Source organism: Malus domestica, chromosome 17 (assembly GCF_042453785.1).
Source record: "Malus domestica chromosome 17, GDT2T_hap1".
Taxonomy (NCBI): domain Eukaryota; kingdom Viridiplantae; phylum Streptophyta; class Magnoliopsida; order Rosales; family Rosaceae; genus Malus; species Malus domestica.
The window spans coordinates 10,590,698-10,610,273 of NC_091677.1; the positions used below are offsets into that span (position 1 = coordinate 10,590,698).

General features: G+C 39.9%; 1 protein-coding gene across 1 annotated transcript; it reads right to left on the minus strand.

Moving 5' to 3' along the window:
* Window positions 1–366: 366 nt before the first annotated feature.
* LOC103405071 (subtilisin-like protease SBT5.3) lies at window positions 367–14,525 on the minus strand. Its single transcript, XM_008344041.4, has 11 exons — window positions 14,296–14,525; window positions 14,064–14,173; window positions 13,883–13,980; window positions 13,635–13,799; window positions 12,765–12,873; window positions 10,662–11,196; window positions 10,292–10,395; window positions 9,960–10,205; window positions 9,709–9,823; window positions 1,141–1,354; window positions 367–1,029 (listed from the first exon to the last, which is right to left on the minus strand). Exons 1-11 carry the CDS (start codon window positions 14,392–14,394, stop codon window positions 491–493), a joined length of 2,334 nt encoding a protein of 777 aa, XP_008342263.3. The 5' UTR covers window positions 14,395–14,525; the 3' UTR covers window positions 367–490.
* Window positions 14,526–19,576: the final 5,051 nt, after the last annotated feature.

Consider the following 19,576-nt stretch of genomic DNA (forward strand, 5'->3'; position numbering starts at 1 on the left):
GGTTGTGAAAACACAAGGGGTATCATAATTACTAATTAGATTAAACGGCCTCCCAAATTAAATAATAAACTAGTCAAATTAGTTAAAAGCTGCAGATAATCCCATTCTTGCATCGAAGTATAACCTTTGGCTTCTTTTCCGTTTTTGCATTGAAATATATTTATGGTTTTTAATCCCATCCAATACGAGTTCAAATGAGTAATAACATTAGTAGTCATATATATAGTGGCATGTGGCCAATATATCTTATTGGATATGGTGTTGAGTTTCTACTTATGCGTCTCTGGTCTGAAACTTCTCCCTCTCTTAAATTATTGAAATAATTTAGCTAGAACTCTCCCGTCTCCTCATAATAATAGTAACTCCTCATAATAATAGTAACATTTTCATTGCCAATAATTATTGTAACTCATTAGCTTAGTACACAAGAAGCGTGAAACTAAGTGAGGTGAAGTAAAATAAGCTGAAGCAATTTGCCTACTATTCTAGCTTAGGCAGCCTTGACAACAATTGGACTCCTCACATAGTGTTTACCATCTGACCATATCAACTTCCCAAACACGTAGTTTTTATCTTGTTTTGCTTCTCTAACCTGCAGGAGTACCTTAAAGCTTTTCTCTTCACCAATTTTCTTGAACTTCAACTCCTTTGGCTCAACAGAAACTGATATACCATCTGGATTTTGGATACGCGCCTTATATGTTCCTGGAGAGCCAACATTTTTCACTGTTCTAGTCACCTCAAGGGATCCAGAGATTTTAGGGACAGTGATTGAGGGGTAGTTGAGGCTAGTGAGACTTATAGCTGGTTTGGAGCACATATACATCTCCTCTGAAAACATTTCAATTTGTGTTTCATTGTAGCCAATTGCGCACAGGAAGTTCAAGTAATCGTTAAGGGATAAGTCGTAAACCAATCCAGGATCCATAGCACTGTTTGGGTTAACATGTCCTGCGCCGTAACTAAATGGTGTTGCCTCATAGAAAGAAGCATTGAGCAATGGTTCCATGCTGTTATCTCGTGTTACCGCTGTGTAACACAAGATTTGAAAAAAAAAATATCATACAGATGAGTAATGCTCTCTTGACAGACATTAATATGAAGCGAATACATAAACTAATGTGCATAGGGACTTCTTACCGGTGGTCATGATTGCAGACTTAATGGCTGCAGGACTCCAATGAGGATAGAGGGTTTTAAGAAGGCCACAAATGCCGGAAATATGTGGACATGACATTGATGTGCCTGACACTGAGTTGAATGGAATTCGCCGTTTGTCAAACATTTGATTTGTTGGCCCTTGTGCTTCTGTGTAGGCTGCTATGACACTCACTCCAGGTGCAGTGATATCAGGCTGGATTAATGTAAAACAACAGTTACTGAATACTTAACCACAACAACAACAACAACAAAGCCTTTTCCCACTAAGTGGGGTCGGCTATATGAATCCTAGAACGCCATTGCGCTCGGTTTTGTGTCATGTCCTCCGTTAGATCCAAGTACTCTAAGTCTTTTCTTAGAGTCTCTTCCAAAGTTTTCCTAGGTCTTCCTCTACCCCTTCGGCCCTGAACCTCTGTCCCGTAGTCACATCTTCGAACCGGAGCGTCATTCGGCCTTCTTTGCACATGTCCAAATCACCGGAGCCGATTTTCTCTCATCTTTCCTACAATTTCGGCTACTCCTACTTTACCTCGGATATCCTCATTCCCAATCTTATCCTTTCTCGTGTGCCCACACATCCCACGAAGCATCCTCATCTCCGCTACACCCATTTTGTGTACGTGTTGATGCTTCACCGCCCAACATTCTGTGCCATACAACATCGCTGGCCTTATTGCCGTCCTATAAAATTTTCCCTTGAGCTTCAGTGGCCTACGACGGTCACACAACACGCCGGATACATTCTTACACTTCATCCATTCAGCTCGTATTCTATGGTTGAGATCTCCATCTAATTCTCCGTTCTCTTGCAAGATAGATCCTAGGTAGCTAAAACGGTCGCTTTTTGTGATTTTCGCTAGATTGCTCCGGTCATTAGTGTGGATAAATATATAAATGGATAGAGATAGGAAAGCAAACACAAGATGTGCGTGGTTCACCCATATTGGCTACGTCCACGGAATAGAAGAGTTCTCATTAATTGTGAAGGGTTTACACAAGTACATAGGTTCAAGCTCTCCTTTAGTGAGTACAAGTGAATGATTTAGTACAAATGACATTAGGAAATATTGTGGGAGAATGATCTCGTAATCACGAAACTTCTAAGTATCGGAGTGTGGAGTCGTCTTGACTTGCCTTATCTGTCTCATAGGTAGATGTGGCATCTTCTCTGGAAGTACTCTTCCTCCATCCAGGGGTGGTATCTTTAACTGGTGGAGATGCACAAGGTAATGTATCAATTTCACTTGAAGCTTACTTGTAGTTTCAGGCTTGGTCAAGCGCGATACAAACCATGTAGTAGGAGTCCCCCAAGTCGCCGAGCTAGGGGGTCTGCTGAAAGAGGTGACAGACAAGGTAAGCAATCAGAGCTCCGACTGATTGTTCACCTTCTCCCCATCTTGCAGCAGCATGAAGGATAAAGAGAAGAAAAATGAGAAGAGATGATATGAGATACTTTTGCTTTTGAAGAAGTAACTTTCCACAGGCTTATTCTTGAACTGAGCTGGAGGGTTTTCTGGTTTCCTCCAGAGTATAAGGCCGACTGAAGAATTTGAGGGTCAAAACAAGTCCATCAAATCTAGAGTACGTTCCACCCTGCTGATATGGGATACTTTTGCTTTTGACAGAGTAATGGATGTATCGGCACGTGTGCTGTTACGCTTGTCTCCACATGCTTCCTTGTATCCTTCGCACTTGCCCTATCTGTTCCTCAAGCAAATGCGGAATCTTCCCTGGAAACATAAGATGTTGAAGATGAGTACTCGAGAGCAATGCCAGGTAAGTAATCAGGTAAGGGGTTCCAGGCAGTCAGATCCTGGCTGGAAGCTTGATTCCAAGTGCTGACTGATTGCTCTCTTTCTCCTTGTCTTGCAGGTAAAAACAAGGCCAAAGGAAAAGACAGGGAAAAAGCATGATATGGGATACTCTTGCTTTTAACCCTGATGATATGAGATATTCTTGCTCTAGTATAGCTTGTTTGCAGAGGTATTATCGGGGGGAAAGAAAGCTGAATATTTCGAAAGGCTTCGTTGGGAGTGCCCTCTCAGATATGATGAAGGGTTGAGCATTTTTGCAGGTCTGCCTGTCCGTTGGGGATGGGGGTCGACATATATAGGAGTCTCCCTAACAAGTAGTAATGCTATTCCTTTACCCTGCTTGGTCATAGCACGGTAGTGGGAGCTGCCAGTTTCACATGTTTTAACTCTGTCAGAGCACTTTGAAAAAGTGGTCTGTGGTATCTGGCTCTCGAGATTCGGAGAACGATGCCTCTTCGATTTTTGAGAAAGCAATCATGCTGGGGGTCTGGCTCTCGAGATTCGGAGAGCAGTGTCTCTTCGATTTTTGAGGAAGTAATCATGTTGGGAGTCTGGCTCTCGAGATTCGGAGGGCAGTGCCTCTTCGATTTTGGAGCAAGCAATCTTGTTGGGAGTGTTGTCTCGAATGTGAGTAAAGGTTGGGCATGTTTGCTAGTCTACCTTGCCACGAAGCACAAAGGTTGACACACAGGGACTTTCCAATTATCCAGCAATGGTACTGTTCCTTTACCCTCTCTTCGATTTTGAGAAAGTAGTCATGTTGGGAGTCTGGCTCTCGAGATTCGGAGGACGGTGCCTCTTCGATTTTGGAGCAAGCAATCTTGTTGGGAGTGTTTTCTCGAATGTGAGTAAAGGTTGGGCATGTTTGCTAGTCTACCTTGCCACGAAGCACAGAGGTTGACACACAGGGACTTTCCAATTATCCAGCAGTGGTACTGTTCCTTTACCCTTGTGGGTAATAATATGGTAGCTAGACCTTCAAAATTTATGTGTCTAAACTTTGTTAGTGCTGTTTCTTTGCTATTCTTTCACCTTTCTTGGTCAGAGCGATGTAGTGGGAGCTGCAAGCTTCACGTGCTCAACTTTGGCAGAGAACTTTGGCAAAGTTATTTGTGGTACCCATGAGCTATTGTTGCGTGTGGGAAGTGGGTGATTGAACAGTAAGATTCATGTGCTTTCTACTTCACCAGAAGTCTTCGACAGAATGCCCATAATTTCTGCAAAGCTGAGTGTTCGTGTGACAGGTGCTGACAAGGCTAGAAAAGTAGGTGCCTCTTCGATTTCTGAGATCGGCCCTCGTGGTCTCTGAGCAGCCCAGCTTTTGAGAAAGCGAGCGCCTCTTCGATTGATTCGGAGAACGATGCCTCATCGATTTTTGAGAAAGCAATCATGCTGGGGGTCTGGCTCTCGAAGATTCGGGGAGCAGTGTCTCTTCGATTTTTGAGAAAGTAATCATGTTGGGAGTCTGGCTCTCGAGATTCGGAGGGCGGTGCCTCTTCGATTTTGGAGCAAGCAATCTTGTTGGGAGTGTTTTCTCGAATGTGAGTAAAGGTTGGGCATGTTTGCTAGTCTACCTTGCCACGAAGCACAGAGGTTGACACACAGGGACTTTCCAATTATCCAGCAATGGTACTGTTCCTTTACCCTCTCTTCGATTTTTAAGAAAGTAGTCATGTTGGGAGTCTGGCTCTCGAGATTCAGAGGACGGTGCCTCTTCGATTTTGGAGCAAGCAATCTTATTGGGAGTGTTTTCTCGAATATGAGTAAAGGTTGGGCATGTTTGCTAGTCTACCTTGCCACGAAGCACAGAGGTTGACACACAGGGACTTTCCAATTATCCAGTAGTGGTACTGTTCCTTTACCCTTGTGGGTAATAATATGGTAGCTAGACCTTCAAAATTTATGGGTCTAAACTTTGTTAGTATTGTTTCTTTGCTATTCTTTTACCCTTCTTGGTCAAAGCGATGTAGTGGGAGCTGCAAGCTTCACGTGCTCAACTTTGGCAAAGAACTTTGGCAAAGTTTTCTGTGGTACCCATGAGCTATTGTTGCGTGTGGGAAGTGGGTGATTGAACAGCAAGATTCATGTGTTTTCTACTTCCCCAGAAGTCTTTGACAGAATGCCCATAATTTCCGCAAAGCTGAGTGTGCGTGTGACAGGTGCTGACAAGGCTGGAAAAGTAGGTGCCTCTTCGATTTCTGCGATCGGCCCTCGTGGTCTCTGGGGAGCCCAGCTTTTGAGAAAGCGAGCGCCTCTTCGATTTCTGAGATCAGCCTTCGTGGTCTTTGAGCAGCCCAACTTTTGAGAAAGCAAACGCCTCTTCGATTTCTGAGATCAACCCTCGTGATCTCTAAGCAGCCCAGCTTTTGAGAAAGCAAACGCCTCTTCGATTTCTGAGCAGGCGCCTCTTCGATTTCTGAAGCTCCGTCGAGTGCAGATTTTTATAAGGGCTGGCATTAAGTTCCAAAGCACACTTGAATCTCCACCAGTAGAAGCTTCATTCTTGCACTTCTAAGATCTTGATTTGTCCGACCTCTTCTCTCTTCAACACCTTTGAAAATGTCTGGCCCCTCCGACCGTCGTTTTGACTTGAACCTTGTTGAAGAGGCAGCCCCGCCTTCTCCAGACAACATATGGCGCCCATCCTTCGTCTCCCCTACTGGTCCTCTTACCGTTGGGGATTCCGTGATGAAGAATGATATGACCGCTGCGGTGGTGGCCAGGAACCTTCTCACTCCCAAAGATAACAGACTACTTTCCAAACGGTCTGATGAGTTAGCTGTTAAGGATTCGCTGGCTCTCAGTGTTCAGTGTGCAGGTTCTGTGTCTAATATGGCCCAACGCCTATTTGCTCGAACCCGCCAAGTTGAATCATTGGCGGCTGAAGTGATGAGTCTCAAACAGGAGATTAGAGGGCTCAAGCATGAGAATAAATAGTTGCACCGGCTCGCACATGACTATGCTACAAACATGAAGAGGAAGCTTGACCAGATGAAGGAAACTGATGGTCAGGTTTTACTTGATCATCAGAGATTTGTGGGTTTGTTCCAAAGGCATTTATTGCCTTCGTCTTCTGGGGCTATACCGCGTAATGAAGCTCCAAATGATCAACCTCTGATGCCTCCTCCTTCTAGGGTTCTGTCCAGTACTGAGGCTCCAAATGATCCCCCTCCGGTGCCTTCTCTTTCTGGGGCTCTACCGACTGCTGAGACTTCTCCTAAGCAACCTTTGTGAAGGCTCCCTCTTGTGTGTTTATTTTGACTCATGTATATGTACATATTTGTAGCTTATCGGGGATATCAATAAATAAGCTTTCCTTCATTTCAACGTATTGTGTTAAATACACCAAAGCCTTCTTCGCTAAGTTCTTTGAATTTTCTTTTGTTGAAGCTTGTATGTTGAAGCTTTCTGAGTGGAGCATGTAGGTTGGGGTAGTGTTCCCTTAATTTTCCGAGTGAGGAAAACTTCTCGGTTGGAGACTTGGAAAATCCAAGTCACTGAGTGGGATCGGCTATATGAATCTTAGAACGCCATTGTGCTCGATCCTGTGTCATGTCCTTCGTTAGATCCAAGTACTCTAAGTCTTTTCTTAGAGTCTCTTCCAAAGTTTTCCTAGGTCTTCCTCTACCCCTTCGGCCCTGAACCTCTGTCCCATAGTCGCATCTTCTAATCGGAGCGTCAGTAGGCCTTCTTTGCACATGTCCAAACCACCGTAACCGATTTTCTCTCATCTTTCCTTCAATTTCGGCTACTCCTACTTTACCCCGGATATCCTCATTCCTAATCTTATCCTTTCTCGTGTGCCCACACATCCAACGAAGCATCCTCATCTCCGCTACACCCATTTTGTGTACGTGTTGATGTTTCACCGCCCAACATTCTGTGCCATACAGCATCGCCGGCCTTATTGCCGTCCTATAAAATTTTCCCTTGAGCTTTAGTGGCATACGGCGGTCACATAACACGCCGGATGCACTCTTCCACTTCATCCATCCAGCTTGTATTCTATGGTTGAGATCTCCATCTAATTCTCCGTTCTTTTGCAAGATAGATCCTAGGTAACGAAAACGGTCGCTCTTTGGTATTTCTTGATCTCCGATCCTCACTCCTAACTCGTTTTGGCCTCCATTTGCACTGAACTTGCACTCCATATATTCTGTCTTTGATCGGCTTAGGCGAAGACCTTTAGATTCCAACACTTCTCTCCAAAGGTTAAGCTTTGCATTTACCCCTTCCTGAGTTTCATCTATCAACACTATATCGTCTGCGAAAAGCATACACCAAGGAATATCATCTTGAATATGTCTTGTTAACTCATCCATTACCAACGCAAAAAGGTAAGGACTTAAGGATGAGCCTTGATGTAATCCTACAGTTATGGGAAAGCTTTCGGTTTGTCCTTCATGAGTTCTTACGGCAGTCTTTGCTTCTTCATACATATCCTTTATAGCTTGGATATATGCTACTCGTACTCCTTTCTTCTCTAAAATCCTCCAAAGAATGTCTCTTGGGACCCTATCATACGCTTTTTCCAAATCTATAAAGACCATGTGTAAATCCTTTTTCCCATCTCTATATCTTTCCATCAATCTTCGTAAGAGATAGATTGCCTCCATGGTTGAGCGTCCTGGCATGAACCCGAATTGGTTGTCTGAAACCCGTGTCTCTTGCCTCAATCTATGCTCAATGACTCTCTCCCAGAGCTTCATTGTATGACTCATTAGCTTAATACCCCTATAGTTCATGCAATTTTGTACGTCGCCCTTATTCTTGTAGATAGGCACCAAAGTGCTCGTTCGCCACTCATTTGGCATCTTCTTCGTTTTCAAAATCCTATTGAAAAGGTCAGTGAGCCATGTTATACCTGTCTCTCCCAAAAGTTTCCACACTTCGATTGGTATATCGTCTGGGCCTATTGCTTTTTTATGCTTCATCTTCTTCAAAGCTACAACCACTTCTTCCTTCCGGATTCGACGATAAAAAGAGTAGTTTCTACACTCTTCTGAGTTACTCAACTCCCCTAAAGAAGCACTCATTTCATGTCCTTCATTGAAAAGATTATGAAAATAACCTCTCCATCTGTCTTTAACCGCGTTCTCTGTAGCAAGAACCTTTCCATCCTCATCCTTGATGCACCTCACTTGGTTTAGGTCCCTTGTCTTCTTTTCCCTTGCTCTAGATAGTTTATAGATATCCAACTCTCCTTCTTTGGTATCTAGTCGTTTATACATATCGTCGTAAGCCGCTAACTTAGCTTCTCTGACAGCTTTCTTCGCCTCTTGCTTCGCTTTTCTATACCTTTCACCATTTTCATCGGTCCTCTCCTTGTATAAGGCTTTACAACATTCCTTCTTAGCCTTCACCTTTGTTTGTACCTCCTCATTCCACCACCAAGATTCCTTTTGGTGTGGGGCAAAGCCCTTGGACTCTCCTAATACCTCTTTTGCTACTTTTCGGATACAACTAGCCATGGAATCCCACATTTGGCTAGCTTCCCCCTCTCTATCCCACACACATTGGGTGATTACCTTCTCTTTGAAAATGGCTTGTTTTTCTTCTTTTAGATTCCACCATCTAGTCCTTGGGCACTTCCAAGTCTTGTTCTTTTGTCTTACTCTTTTGATATGTACATCCATCACCAACAAGCGATGTTGATTAGCCACGCTCTCTCCTGGTATAACTTTGCAATCCTTACAAGTTATACGATCCCCTTTCCTCATTAGAAGAAAATCTATTTGTGTTTTTGACGACCCACTCTTGTAGGTGATCACATGTTCTTCTCTCTTCTTAAAGAAGGTGTTGGCTAAGAAGAGATCATATGCCATTGCAAAATCCAAGATAGCTTCCCCATCCTCGTTTCTCTCCCCAAAACCATGGCCACCATGAAAACCTCCATAGTTGCCTGTCTCCCTGCCCACGTGTCCATTTAAATCTCCTCCTATAAATAACTTATCCGTCTGAGCAATTCCTTGCACCAAGTCTCCAAGATCTTCCCAAAATTTCTCCTTCGAACTCGTATCCAACCCTACTTGAGGTGCGTACGCACTAATCACATTGATAAGTTCTTGTCCTATTACAATCTTGATTGCCATGATTCTATCTCCTACCCTCTTGACATCTACAACATCTTGTACCAAGGTCTTGTCCACGATGATGCCAACACCGTTTCTCGTTCTATTTGTGCCCGAATACCAAAGTTTAAACCCTGAGTTTTCTAAATCCTTTGCCTTACTACCAACCCACTTAGTTTCTTGTAGGCACATAATATTTATCCTTCTCCTCACCATAACTTCCACTACTTCCATAGATTTTCCCGTTAAGGTTCCTATATTCCACGTTCCTAAACGCATTTTGCTCTCTTGAACTCTACCCTTCTGTCCTAGCTTCTTCACCCTCCCCCGTCTAATAGGATCAAAGTACTTCTTTTGTGTGTCCCGGGTAAAGTTGATAGGAGCATATGCTCCCAAACAACTTTGAGTGGAGTCGTTCGAAAAGAAGTTTCTATGGCCCCCTTGCTCATTTAACACTGCATCCGGGTGCCGATGGAGATACAGCGACCCTTGCTCACTTATCACTGTGCTCGGGCTACACAGCGCGCCACTTACGGGTGACGCCCTAGCTTTAGCGCGATTTTGTTCTGGATTCATTTTCATAAGGATTCGACGTGATCATGGAGTGCAAAAAACTTGGGGAGTCTGTTCAATGAACAGAAATTGTTTTGCTAATAAAAAACCTTAAGGATGCCTGGTGTAATGGTGTTGGGTCCCCTCGATGAAAATGCTGCCATGAATGGAGATGGCTTCGTTCCCAGTTCCGTTATTGCACGCTTTATGTAAGCCCGCGGAGACCTATCAAAATATGTAAGTCTCTCAATTAGTAATTTTACCAAAAACATGATACTGCTGACACTGAGGTGAAGCATCCTAACATGTGAAACAAATGCAGATTAAAACAGGCAACTTGGAGGTACTTCATCCATCTTACTTAGTTGAATTAATATAAGTAAAGACAAGGTTGCCGTCGGTGAAATTGATATGCGAAGCAGGGAGAACATGTGGATCAGCAATAATTTCATTCCCGGTAAGCTCATTGTTAGCAAGAATCATTCCCACTGCGCCAGCCAGTAAGGCTTGCTCACCCTTGTCCACTCTTGCATTGTCCCCTCGAAGACAGGCCAAGATCTTTCCCTTCACTTTTTTAGGATCAAGCGTGTTGGGCTTGCATAGCAGACTGCAGCATCATTAAGCAGATTACTTAGGGAACTTGAATATGGTTTTAGTACAACGAAAATCGAAAGCTTGATGTTTTATCCTTACGCTTCTTGAGCTGATGCATTAGCTGCTTTAGCATCTGCAGCACTAATAAGTTGGTAGAATTTCTTTTTCTTACTCCGCAAAGCAACAGTCGATAAGCTTTGTCCCTTCAGAACAAGGTGGATAAAAATTACTAGGGATTTGAGTAGTTTTGCAGGATATATATAACGTAAGCTCCCCTCAAACACTCTAACATATCTAATTTATGTTAGAATAAAAGGGACGCCAACTATTTTGGTACTCTACTCTTCTCTCTATCTGCACTCCGGACTGAATATTTAACAAATTATATTTTCTGCACTCATGGATAGGAGTGCAGGACACTAAACGAGGAGTGTTAAAATCACTAGCGGGAAAAGGGACTATAACTAACCTTAAAGTGCTTCCAGTTTCCAAGGGTGACATAACTAGGAAACTCCCTATCCATAGTACTAGCGCCGACCGTGATCTGCCATGGCGATATATTGGAGACAGTACCTTCAGCCGGACCAGAATTCCCCGCTGAGCAAACCACCACAATGCCACGCTTAACAGCATGGAAAGCACCAATTGAAACACTGTCATTGAAGAATGTGGTGGGATCTCCACCCAGTGAAATGGACAACACATCAACGCCGTCATCGATGGCCACATCAAATGCAGCCAATATATCTGCATCAAAGCACTCACCTCCTTCCATTGGAGGCCAGCAGACCTTATAGGCTGCAACCCTGGCTTTTGGTGATCCACCCTTTGCTGTTCCATTACCAAAGCCGAACGCGCTTGCACCGGTTACGAAATTTCCACCAGCTGTTGACAAGGTATGGGAGCCATGGCCTTCGTTGTCGCGCGGCGAATCGAAGGAGGAGTTGAGCGGGCCAGCAACTGCAGCAAAGCCCTTGTTGAAGTATCTTGCTCCAATTAGCTTCCTTGCATGGCAAAAAGTTTGTTAAGGGTTACAAAGTTACGACTATATAACAAGTCAAAACCCTTAATTTACAATATGACAAATATGTTTGAAGTATATAAAATTCAGCGTCAAAACTTATCCAGATAATATGCAACAACGAATGATTTCACTACTAATAGCATCGAGTCATTTTACATAAAAAGTCACAACCGTTTGTATGTTTATGTAAATAAATTGAAGACAATTCAGTATTAACTAATAGTGAACCGTTATACTATTACCAAAATAGACTTTTGTAAACTGCTGAGGACTACTGTATACAAGCAAATAATAAACTATATTAAGACAACAGTCATGTTCTGGACCTGTCTTCTCTCCCATTATTATAACATAATTTGTTTGCTTAATCTAAAGAAGTTGCCTTATAATATATATGTTTTCTTTTACTGTCTTTCTTTTGGACTACAAGCAGTGAAAGAGTCTAATAGAATATTGAATAGAAGTTGGATTTTTAATGAAGGATTAAATTACATTGAGATGGATGGGAGCATGGGGGCATCTTCTTTCATGCTAGCTGTTGGACAAAGAGTTTGACTTCAATAGCTTGGTAGGTTAATTTATTGTCCTAGAGAAGATGTCTTTTTCAATTATTAAGCAAGCTGATTTGGGAAGGTATTTTTCCTACTGCCAACGATAGAAAGACTTTTATAATCCACTCAGTGACACAGTAAAATACATCCTCTAGATGGAACTAACCATCTGATACTTATTTTTTATTACGTGAATCTCACATCGAGAAAAAAATAAACTTTGTATGTGTTTATAAGTAATTAGGTTATTCTTCATTTGCTAATTGTTTTTTAATGAAATCTCAATTATCTTCACTCTGAATGAGTGAAGATAAATATCATTATAGCGCATGCTCGTAGGTGATTTGAAAAACTTTTAAATAAGATAGCGTAAAGCGGGAGCCTTGTGCACTGGGTACGACCTTTTTTTTTTAGTTGATTATAACCTTAAATGTAGTGTTCAATTAATATAAAATGAATCAAATTATAATCTAATTACATGCATCTTGAGAAATGGGATCAAATACAAGGCATTGAAGCAGATTTATATACTCAAGTTTAATGGTATTCTAGGTTTCTAGAATAAGAACGGCCACAACTTTATGAGAAAGTTTCAAAGATACTATCTTCTCTCTCCACTACTAAAGGGGATAATCAAGACTGGACCATCCAAGTTTGGATAAAACTGGGCCTGAATGCCTGATCAAAGAGCACATTAAGAAGATTCTATCTTGTTGTCTTGCTTCTATTTCAACACGCATGTTTTAGCAATAAGTATATCTTTACTTTCCTGATAAGGTAATATTCTAAACTAGTCAATTTATAGAAAAAGAATTTGAACTCAAATGCAAAGGGAACTCGAATATGCATTAACAACGAGCATATCCTGTTTAACTGATGCCAAGATACTTTAATTACACTGTGAAATTTAAAATTTGATTATTCTTGGCGTTGTAGAAAAGCAAACAGAGTAAACCAATCTTGCTTTGAAAATAATCATAAAGCTAATAGTGGGTACCTGTTGCAGTGAAATTTTGGATCTGTCTGATTTTGACAGATTCCTTTCCACTTGGATGGAATCGGTCCATACCCCTCATCACTAAAGCTCTTGGATTCTGGCCATGCGCCTGCATTCCCATTCAACAACACTAGGGTTAAGAGTGCTCAACAACAAAACAAAATCGGAATTCTTTCTAAACTTACATTCGTTTTATGTTTTCATCCGAACTGATACTGTTCGAGTGAATTATGTAAAGATCAAGCTAAAACAAACTTACCAATGTTGCAAATAGGGACTATCTGGTGCAATAACATTCGAGTCTTGGAGTTTTTTTGTCCCAAACAAAAAATATCTCTTATTACAAAAAGGAGTTTTTGGATACTTGTGAAAAACCACAAGTTAATAAAATAAGAGGAAGCCAGGTAATGCCAAGATTTTTTTTCTAGTTAAAATAGCTGTAAAATTCAGTTAATGGTGATCCAAAACTAAAAAACCTTAAATTAGAGTTGAACCTTCCTGAGGGAAGCGTTATATAATACTAATAATTAATTTTGTAGAAGGAATGCCTCCCTCAATGTTCATGAATTTTTGTCATATGCATCACGTGGATTACTGGGAACCAATAAAATTGGTTGAATATATCAGCACTAAACTAATGGTTTCAAGAAAATGAAATCAAATTGTGAACTTTATTATGTGGAGAAGTACTCATTTAAACGAGTGACAATAACCAATAAAAGAGTCAACGATCCAAATCAAAATTATTGGGCAAATGGCATTGAGCTGATTGATGCCTTTCTAAAATATTTTAGTGCATGAACATGACTTGGAAGTGAAGAAATTTGTTTTTTTAATTTAAAAATTAAAAAAAAATCAAGAAAACCTTACCAGTATCAAGGTTTCCTATGATCGAATCTTCACCATATCTTGCCTTCTTCCAGATTGAATTGGGTGGAACAACACCCTCTTGCTCAAGTCCCAAGAAATCCCACGATCGAGTTGTGTGTAATTTTCTTCCCTGGTTCAAGAATAATGAGACTACCCTTGGATGCCCTGCAGCATTTCAACGGCACCATATATAATTAAGAAGAGGATAAAAAGAACAGAGAAAAAAGAAGATAAGAAAATAATCTCACTTGCAATCTGAGCTGCCTCTTCTTCTTCTAGGGTGGCAGCAAAGCCATTGATGTGCCTTGTGTAAGAGTAAAAGAGGGATTCTTTTGCAACTTCATGGCTGCATTTTGCAGAAAAAATTCAAACATTTAATCCGCGAAAGGCGGTGATTATGTATTTTAATTGGAAATATGTGTTAAGTACCTGCCCAAGAAGGAGCCAAGAAACTCATAGTGATTGTCTGTGACTTGATTTAGTTCAAGTTCCGATAAGTTTGGGGGATGCGAATGTGATCCCAAGTACACCACATACGACTTCAAAAACAGTAGAAAGGAGAAAGAAAAATGAAAAATTAGCACAAGTGCTATTGAAATGCAAAGGAAGTTACTTTGGTTTTTTTTCCAATTTTTAATGGAGGCAGAGATTGAATGCTTACCTTTTTTATGGCAAAGGTGGGAGTATGGAGTACTAGAGAGGAGAGAAGGAAGGAGAGGAGGCAAAGGGCTGTGGTTGGCGGCCTCATTGCTTGGTTCATTGACCCTTGTTTCCCTGCCTCTTCTGCAACACAGACTTGGGGATTTTAAAGACTTCCAATAGATGTTGGCAAAAGAAGCTTCCACGAACTTTGCAATGCCCAATGTGGTATAGTTTAGCCTAGCTGGATAGTGTAAATGTATTATATAAGATGAGTTGTTATATTAGGATGGAGGGCAAGGTCCACTTCTTTCATATAGATCTTAACTTTCACATCATAACATGATTTTGTTATTACAAGTAATAATATAAGCAAACGACATAGTTGATATATTATAAATTTGTGATACAATATTAAAAAGTAATACACATGTTAAAATATAACTAATGAATTGATAATATCATGTGACAGTGTGATCGTCAAACCAAAATAGTACTCAATATTTTTAGTATTTAAGTTCCCAAAATATGTTAATGTGGACCCTCCTATTACAATAATTGAATATTTGGAGATGAAGGAACTAGGAGTGCACAAAGAAAAAGGGGTTGGTATATTGGGGGAATTTGAGTTTTGAACCTTGTGTAGTAGCCCATCAAGTGGCCGAGGAGATACTACAACGAATTTTACAAATGAGAAGCCTACACGTTTATAAGACATTGGACTCTTCCATAATTACATAGGCCAGTCCACTGCCGGCTGATGGCAATGCTAGTGTTGTTAGTTACTTAAAATAGAGGGAACCTTCATTGAGCCATTAGCTATATTTGGTTTTTTTTTTTTTTTTTTTTTTTTTTGGGTACAAGGTAAATATTTCCATTACCAACAACCTGTTAGAGAACAATTCAAAAATAAACAAAACTTGAAATTCTAATATTTTATTAACCAAAAATACTTGCTTTGCAGAATGAAATTACACAATAAATACAGAAATTAATATAAGAATATCAATGTTACTAACTTAATTACAAAAGGTAGAGGCTAGCATAATAGCTATGTCCTTCGAACAGTATTTTCGTCCCACTCTTGTGCTTGTGGTTCTACAACGTCTACTCAACCAGGATTCAACTACCTAATTCTACAACCCGCACTGGATTCTAGAATTCTAGTGAATTTGCTTTGTGTGTTTACTCTCTAGAAAATTTGTACGGAAGAAAAAGAGTACGAAATGATGATCCCACTTGGATACTGTGATTGCAAATATATAGGTTGTTTCACACCCTTTCAAATACATGTTCAGTGTATTTGAAAGTACACAACTCTTTTTAAGAGCTGTGTCTTTTAATCAAAATGTTTTTAATTAATAAATTAATTAATTAATTAAAAACTTAATCCGAAAAATAAAATTAATGAATCAGATTAATTTTAAATTCCAAGGACCAAGGCCCTTGTCTTGATTAATTAATATTAATTGTATTTAGGCTATATTATACAAGCCTAATTCACACAACCATAAGGCCCAAGCCTTCAATCCATTTTCAAATGGTCCATATTCTAATTACTAGACTAAAACACTAAATCTATATAAAGGTGGAACAAGAGTCTCAAAACTTCCAACATAACCAAGTTTACACAACAAAGGTCCAAAGTCAAATAAGTACAAGCAAAATTGGACCAACAAAGTTAAACAAAAAAGAGCCCAAAAAAGAATTCAGACCTAAATCAGAAACTAACAAAAGCAAAATTGGAGAAGTGAAAGCTTGCAGATCGTGTAGCTAAATTTGGTTTTCACCAAATCTAACCATCAGTTGAACTTTGAACTTGTTTATGACATCCACCAGTTGTTAACTTACAATACAAGCATCTTTTTTCTTTTATTTTTTTTGGTTAGATTAATGTATCCATCATTAACATATTAACATACATACAACTTTGAAAGGAAGGATTCAATCGTAGGTTTTTTATTAAGAAAAATTATATATATACTAAAAGGCGATAAATAATGAGTGCTAATAAACACATATTTCCCTCCCTCCCTCCCTCCCTCCTCTCTATGTGAATTTCTTTTACCATCTTGAAGAAACCCTCAAAGGGTTGCATCATTTACAAATCTAATTTGAATTTCTAAGACTCCAGTTAGTGAAGAAAAACCGAAAGCGAGGGAATTGGTTTTATCTTGGATGCTTGGTTGTGAGAGAGAATGGCGTTGTTTTTTAATGAAGACAGCTTCGACAGCTGAGTTTGATGCCTTCTATCCAATTAGACCAGAATTCCTCAGATGGCATGCTACCTTATCTGAAGATGGTCATTTGGATATAGCTAAGGCCATCTCCAACCGAAGGGTTCAGAGGGCCAGAGGGCCGAAAAATAGCCCTAAAACTGTCTCCAACCAAGGGCTAGGCCAGAGGGCTCTGAATCTGGGAGGGCCCCACGGGATCGGAGAGGGCTGGAGGGCTGGCTGCTTTCGGCCAGCCAGCCAGCCCAGGGCTGGCTATTTTTTTTTTAATGATTTCCTATTGCTGTCGGTTATAACCGACAGCATTAAAGATATTCTTTTTTTTTAATAGTTCTACTATTAGTGTCGGTTATGCTGTCGGTTATAACCGACAGCATTAAAGATATTCTTTTTTTTTAATAGTTCTACTATTAGTGTCGGTTATAACCGACACTAATAGTTTGAAATGTTTTTTAATATAACGGCTAGTAGCCGTTGTATTCTTAGGCCTCTTTTTTTTTCTTTTTTTAATGAATTTAAACTTCTTCTTTTTTTAATTTTTTTTAATGAATTTAAACTTCTTTTTTCCCTTTTTTTTTCCTTTTCATATGAATCAAATTTTGTTTCATATTTTTTTTCCTATAACTTCTATTTCACAAAATTTGTTTCATATTTTTTTTCAATTCTATTTTTTTCGTATAACTTCCTAGGCCATTTATACAACATTAAATTTTAGTTTTTAAATAATAAATTATGTTTGGCCCTATGGCCCTTTGGCCCTGGTTGGAGACGGTTTTTTGTGACAGGGCTAAAACGAGCCATTTGGCCCTCTAGCCCTCGGTTGGAGACGGAGGCAAATATGGCCCTGTACTGTTCATTAAAATATTAATATATTGGGGAATCTTGGAGGGCCAGAGGGCTCAAATGAGCCCTCTGGCCAGCCCTCGGTTGGAGATGGCCTAAAGTACTTGGACGAATCCAACGGCAGGGTGTCCATCCTTCAATCAAAAGTGGAGTATGGGAATTCTTGTTAGGTTACTTTATTCCAAATAGCACCTTCAAAGAACGAAATCAACTCAGGTAGCACTGGAGGTAATACATAAAAAATAATTATTTTAGGGATAATAATGTGTGGAATCCCCAAGTTTTGAATTTAATTTTAAATTTGATGAACGGTCACGATCATAGGATCCCTATGATCCCCAGGAAAAGGATCTGGCGAGGATCCTTTTCCGTTGAAAACATCCCACATTCAAAATTTCTTCTTACAATTCCAGCTTTTCCCTTCATTTTGTTGAATCCACCTCACCTCCCACAAACAATAAAATCCCACATCTTCCCACCCCACAACCACAACTTCGCCGATGACTCCATTCAATCTTAATTTTCTTTCATAGTTATGCTTTTGTTTGGCATTTGACATAGGATTGAGGGGAATGATCATACATGCATTGGGCTACTGCGATTATGGATGAAAATGCAGCCTAGAAAACTGTTAAAAACCCCTTTCCATCATTTCTATGATAGACTGTTTGGATGTTGAAATGAAATTTTTATCTTTCCCTGATAAGCTAGTTTGTATTTATAAATTGTATAGCTAACTGCATGAACTTTCAATTTTGTGTTTTGGTTAGGTTGAATGGAATCACCGGCCGGAGAAGGGTTGTGGTGGGGTGAATTCAACAAAATGAAGGGTAAAGTTGGTATTGTAGGGAGAAAATTTAATTGTGAGGTGTTTTCAACAAATTATGGGGTGTGAATAAAAAAACCTGTGGAAAAATAGCATTTTAATTTTTTTTTTCTTTTAACTTTTACGGGAATAAGATTATAATGTAGATGAGAAAATAAGATTATTCATTCAATAGTGTTTGATTGTTTTGCCCTTGATTTAATAAGGGTTGTGCTATCCACACACTTCTTTTTACTTCATACACACTCTTTTAATTTGTGGCCGTCGGATCGACTGAATTAAAGAAGATCAAATGACAGAAATTAATAAAAAGTGTGTGAGAAGTAAAAAGAGGTGTGTAAATACACACCCCTTTAATGATTGTTTTTTCCAGCCTAATAGTACAATGTCCAAAATATCCTTGTGATACAGATGTGGGTTATATGATATTCAGTTCATGAGCTGCCATTCTCTCATTTCGACAACATTCCTTTTTCTCCCGACGGAAACCATCTCAACGAAATAAAAAACCTTCTGAATACTCTGTAAATTGCTTCTCCACTAGTTCACCCACACCCACACCACTGCCACCAACCTCTCTCCCATTTCCTCTCTCTCATGCCGATTGCTGCGGAGAACTAGGCGCCAGAGAAGGTGAAAATCAAAACAAAAACCTTTCAAGTTTCATTTTTTTAGTTGTTGGGGATTCTTGAGTCCCCCAATTCGAATTCACGGTTTTCATTTCTTTTTCAGTTATTTAGTTTTTCTTTGAGATAGAATTTTTCAGGATTTTTTTAAGAAGATAAACGGGCTACTCTAGGGATTTAATTTTCTTTGTTTCTGGAGCAGATTATTTGATCATCAAAGAAATAGGGCTACTAGAGAGGTATTGTTGAGGTTCTTGGGAATGGGAGGGAGTGGAAATTGTTATCACTCAAAATTTGCAGGTTAACAAACTAGAACACTTGATCTTGGTGGGCTTGGGCTTAAAGCTATGAATAAAATGTACTCAAGATTTAAGTAATTCATCTCTCAAAAATGAATTACATTCAATGTGTTGTTCATAATATATTGATATAAAGGTTACAAGTGGCACTCAGCTATAAACTAAATTCTCTCTTTTCTCCATCGTCCGACCCTTTTATAAGAGGTGCCCACCCCTTTATATACACCCTCAATGGACCCATAAAGTCTTGGGTTCACCTACTTTACTATTCTGGTATTAAATGAGCTACCTACATAGACTGACGCGCTAACAATAATTTTCGTTTAGCAGTCATTCAGCGGTTAAGTGACAATTGTTCAGTCGATAGGCCAGTACGTACCGAATCTTGCTCGATCTTGGCTAGTCAATGATGTTCCTTCCGAGTAGCGGTCTGACTATTATCCTAGACTTCTACCTTTGATTGGTGACGAACACA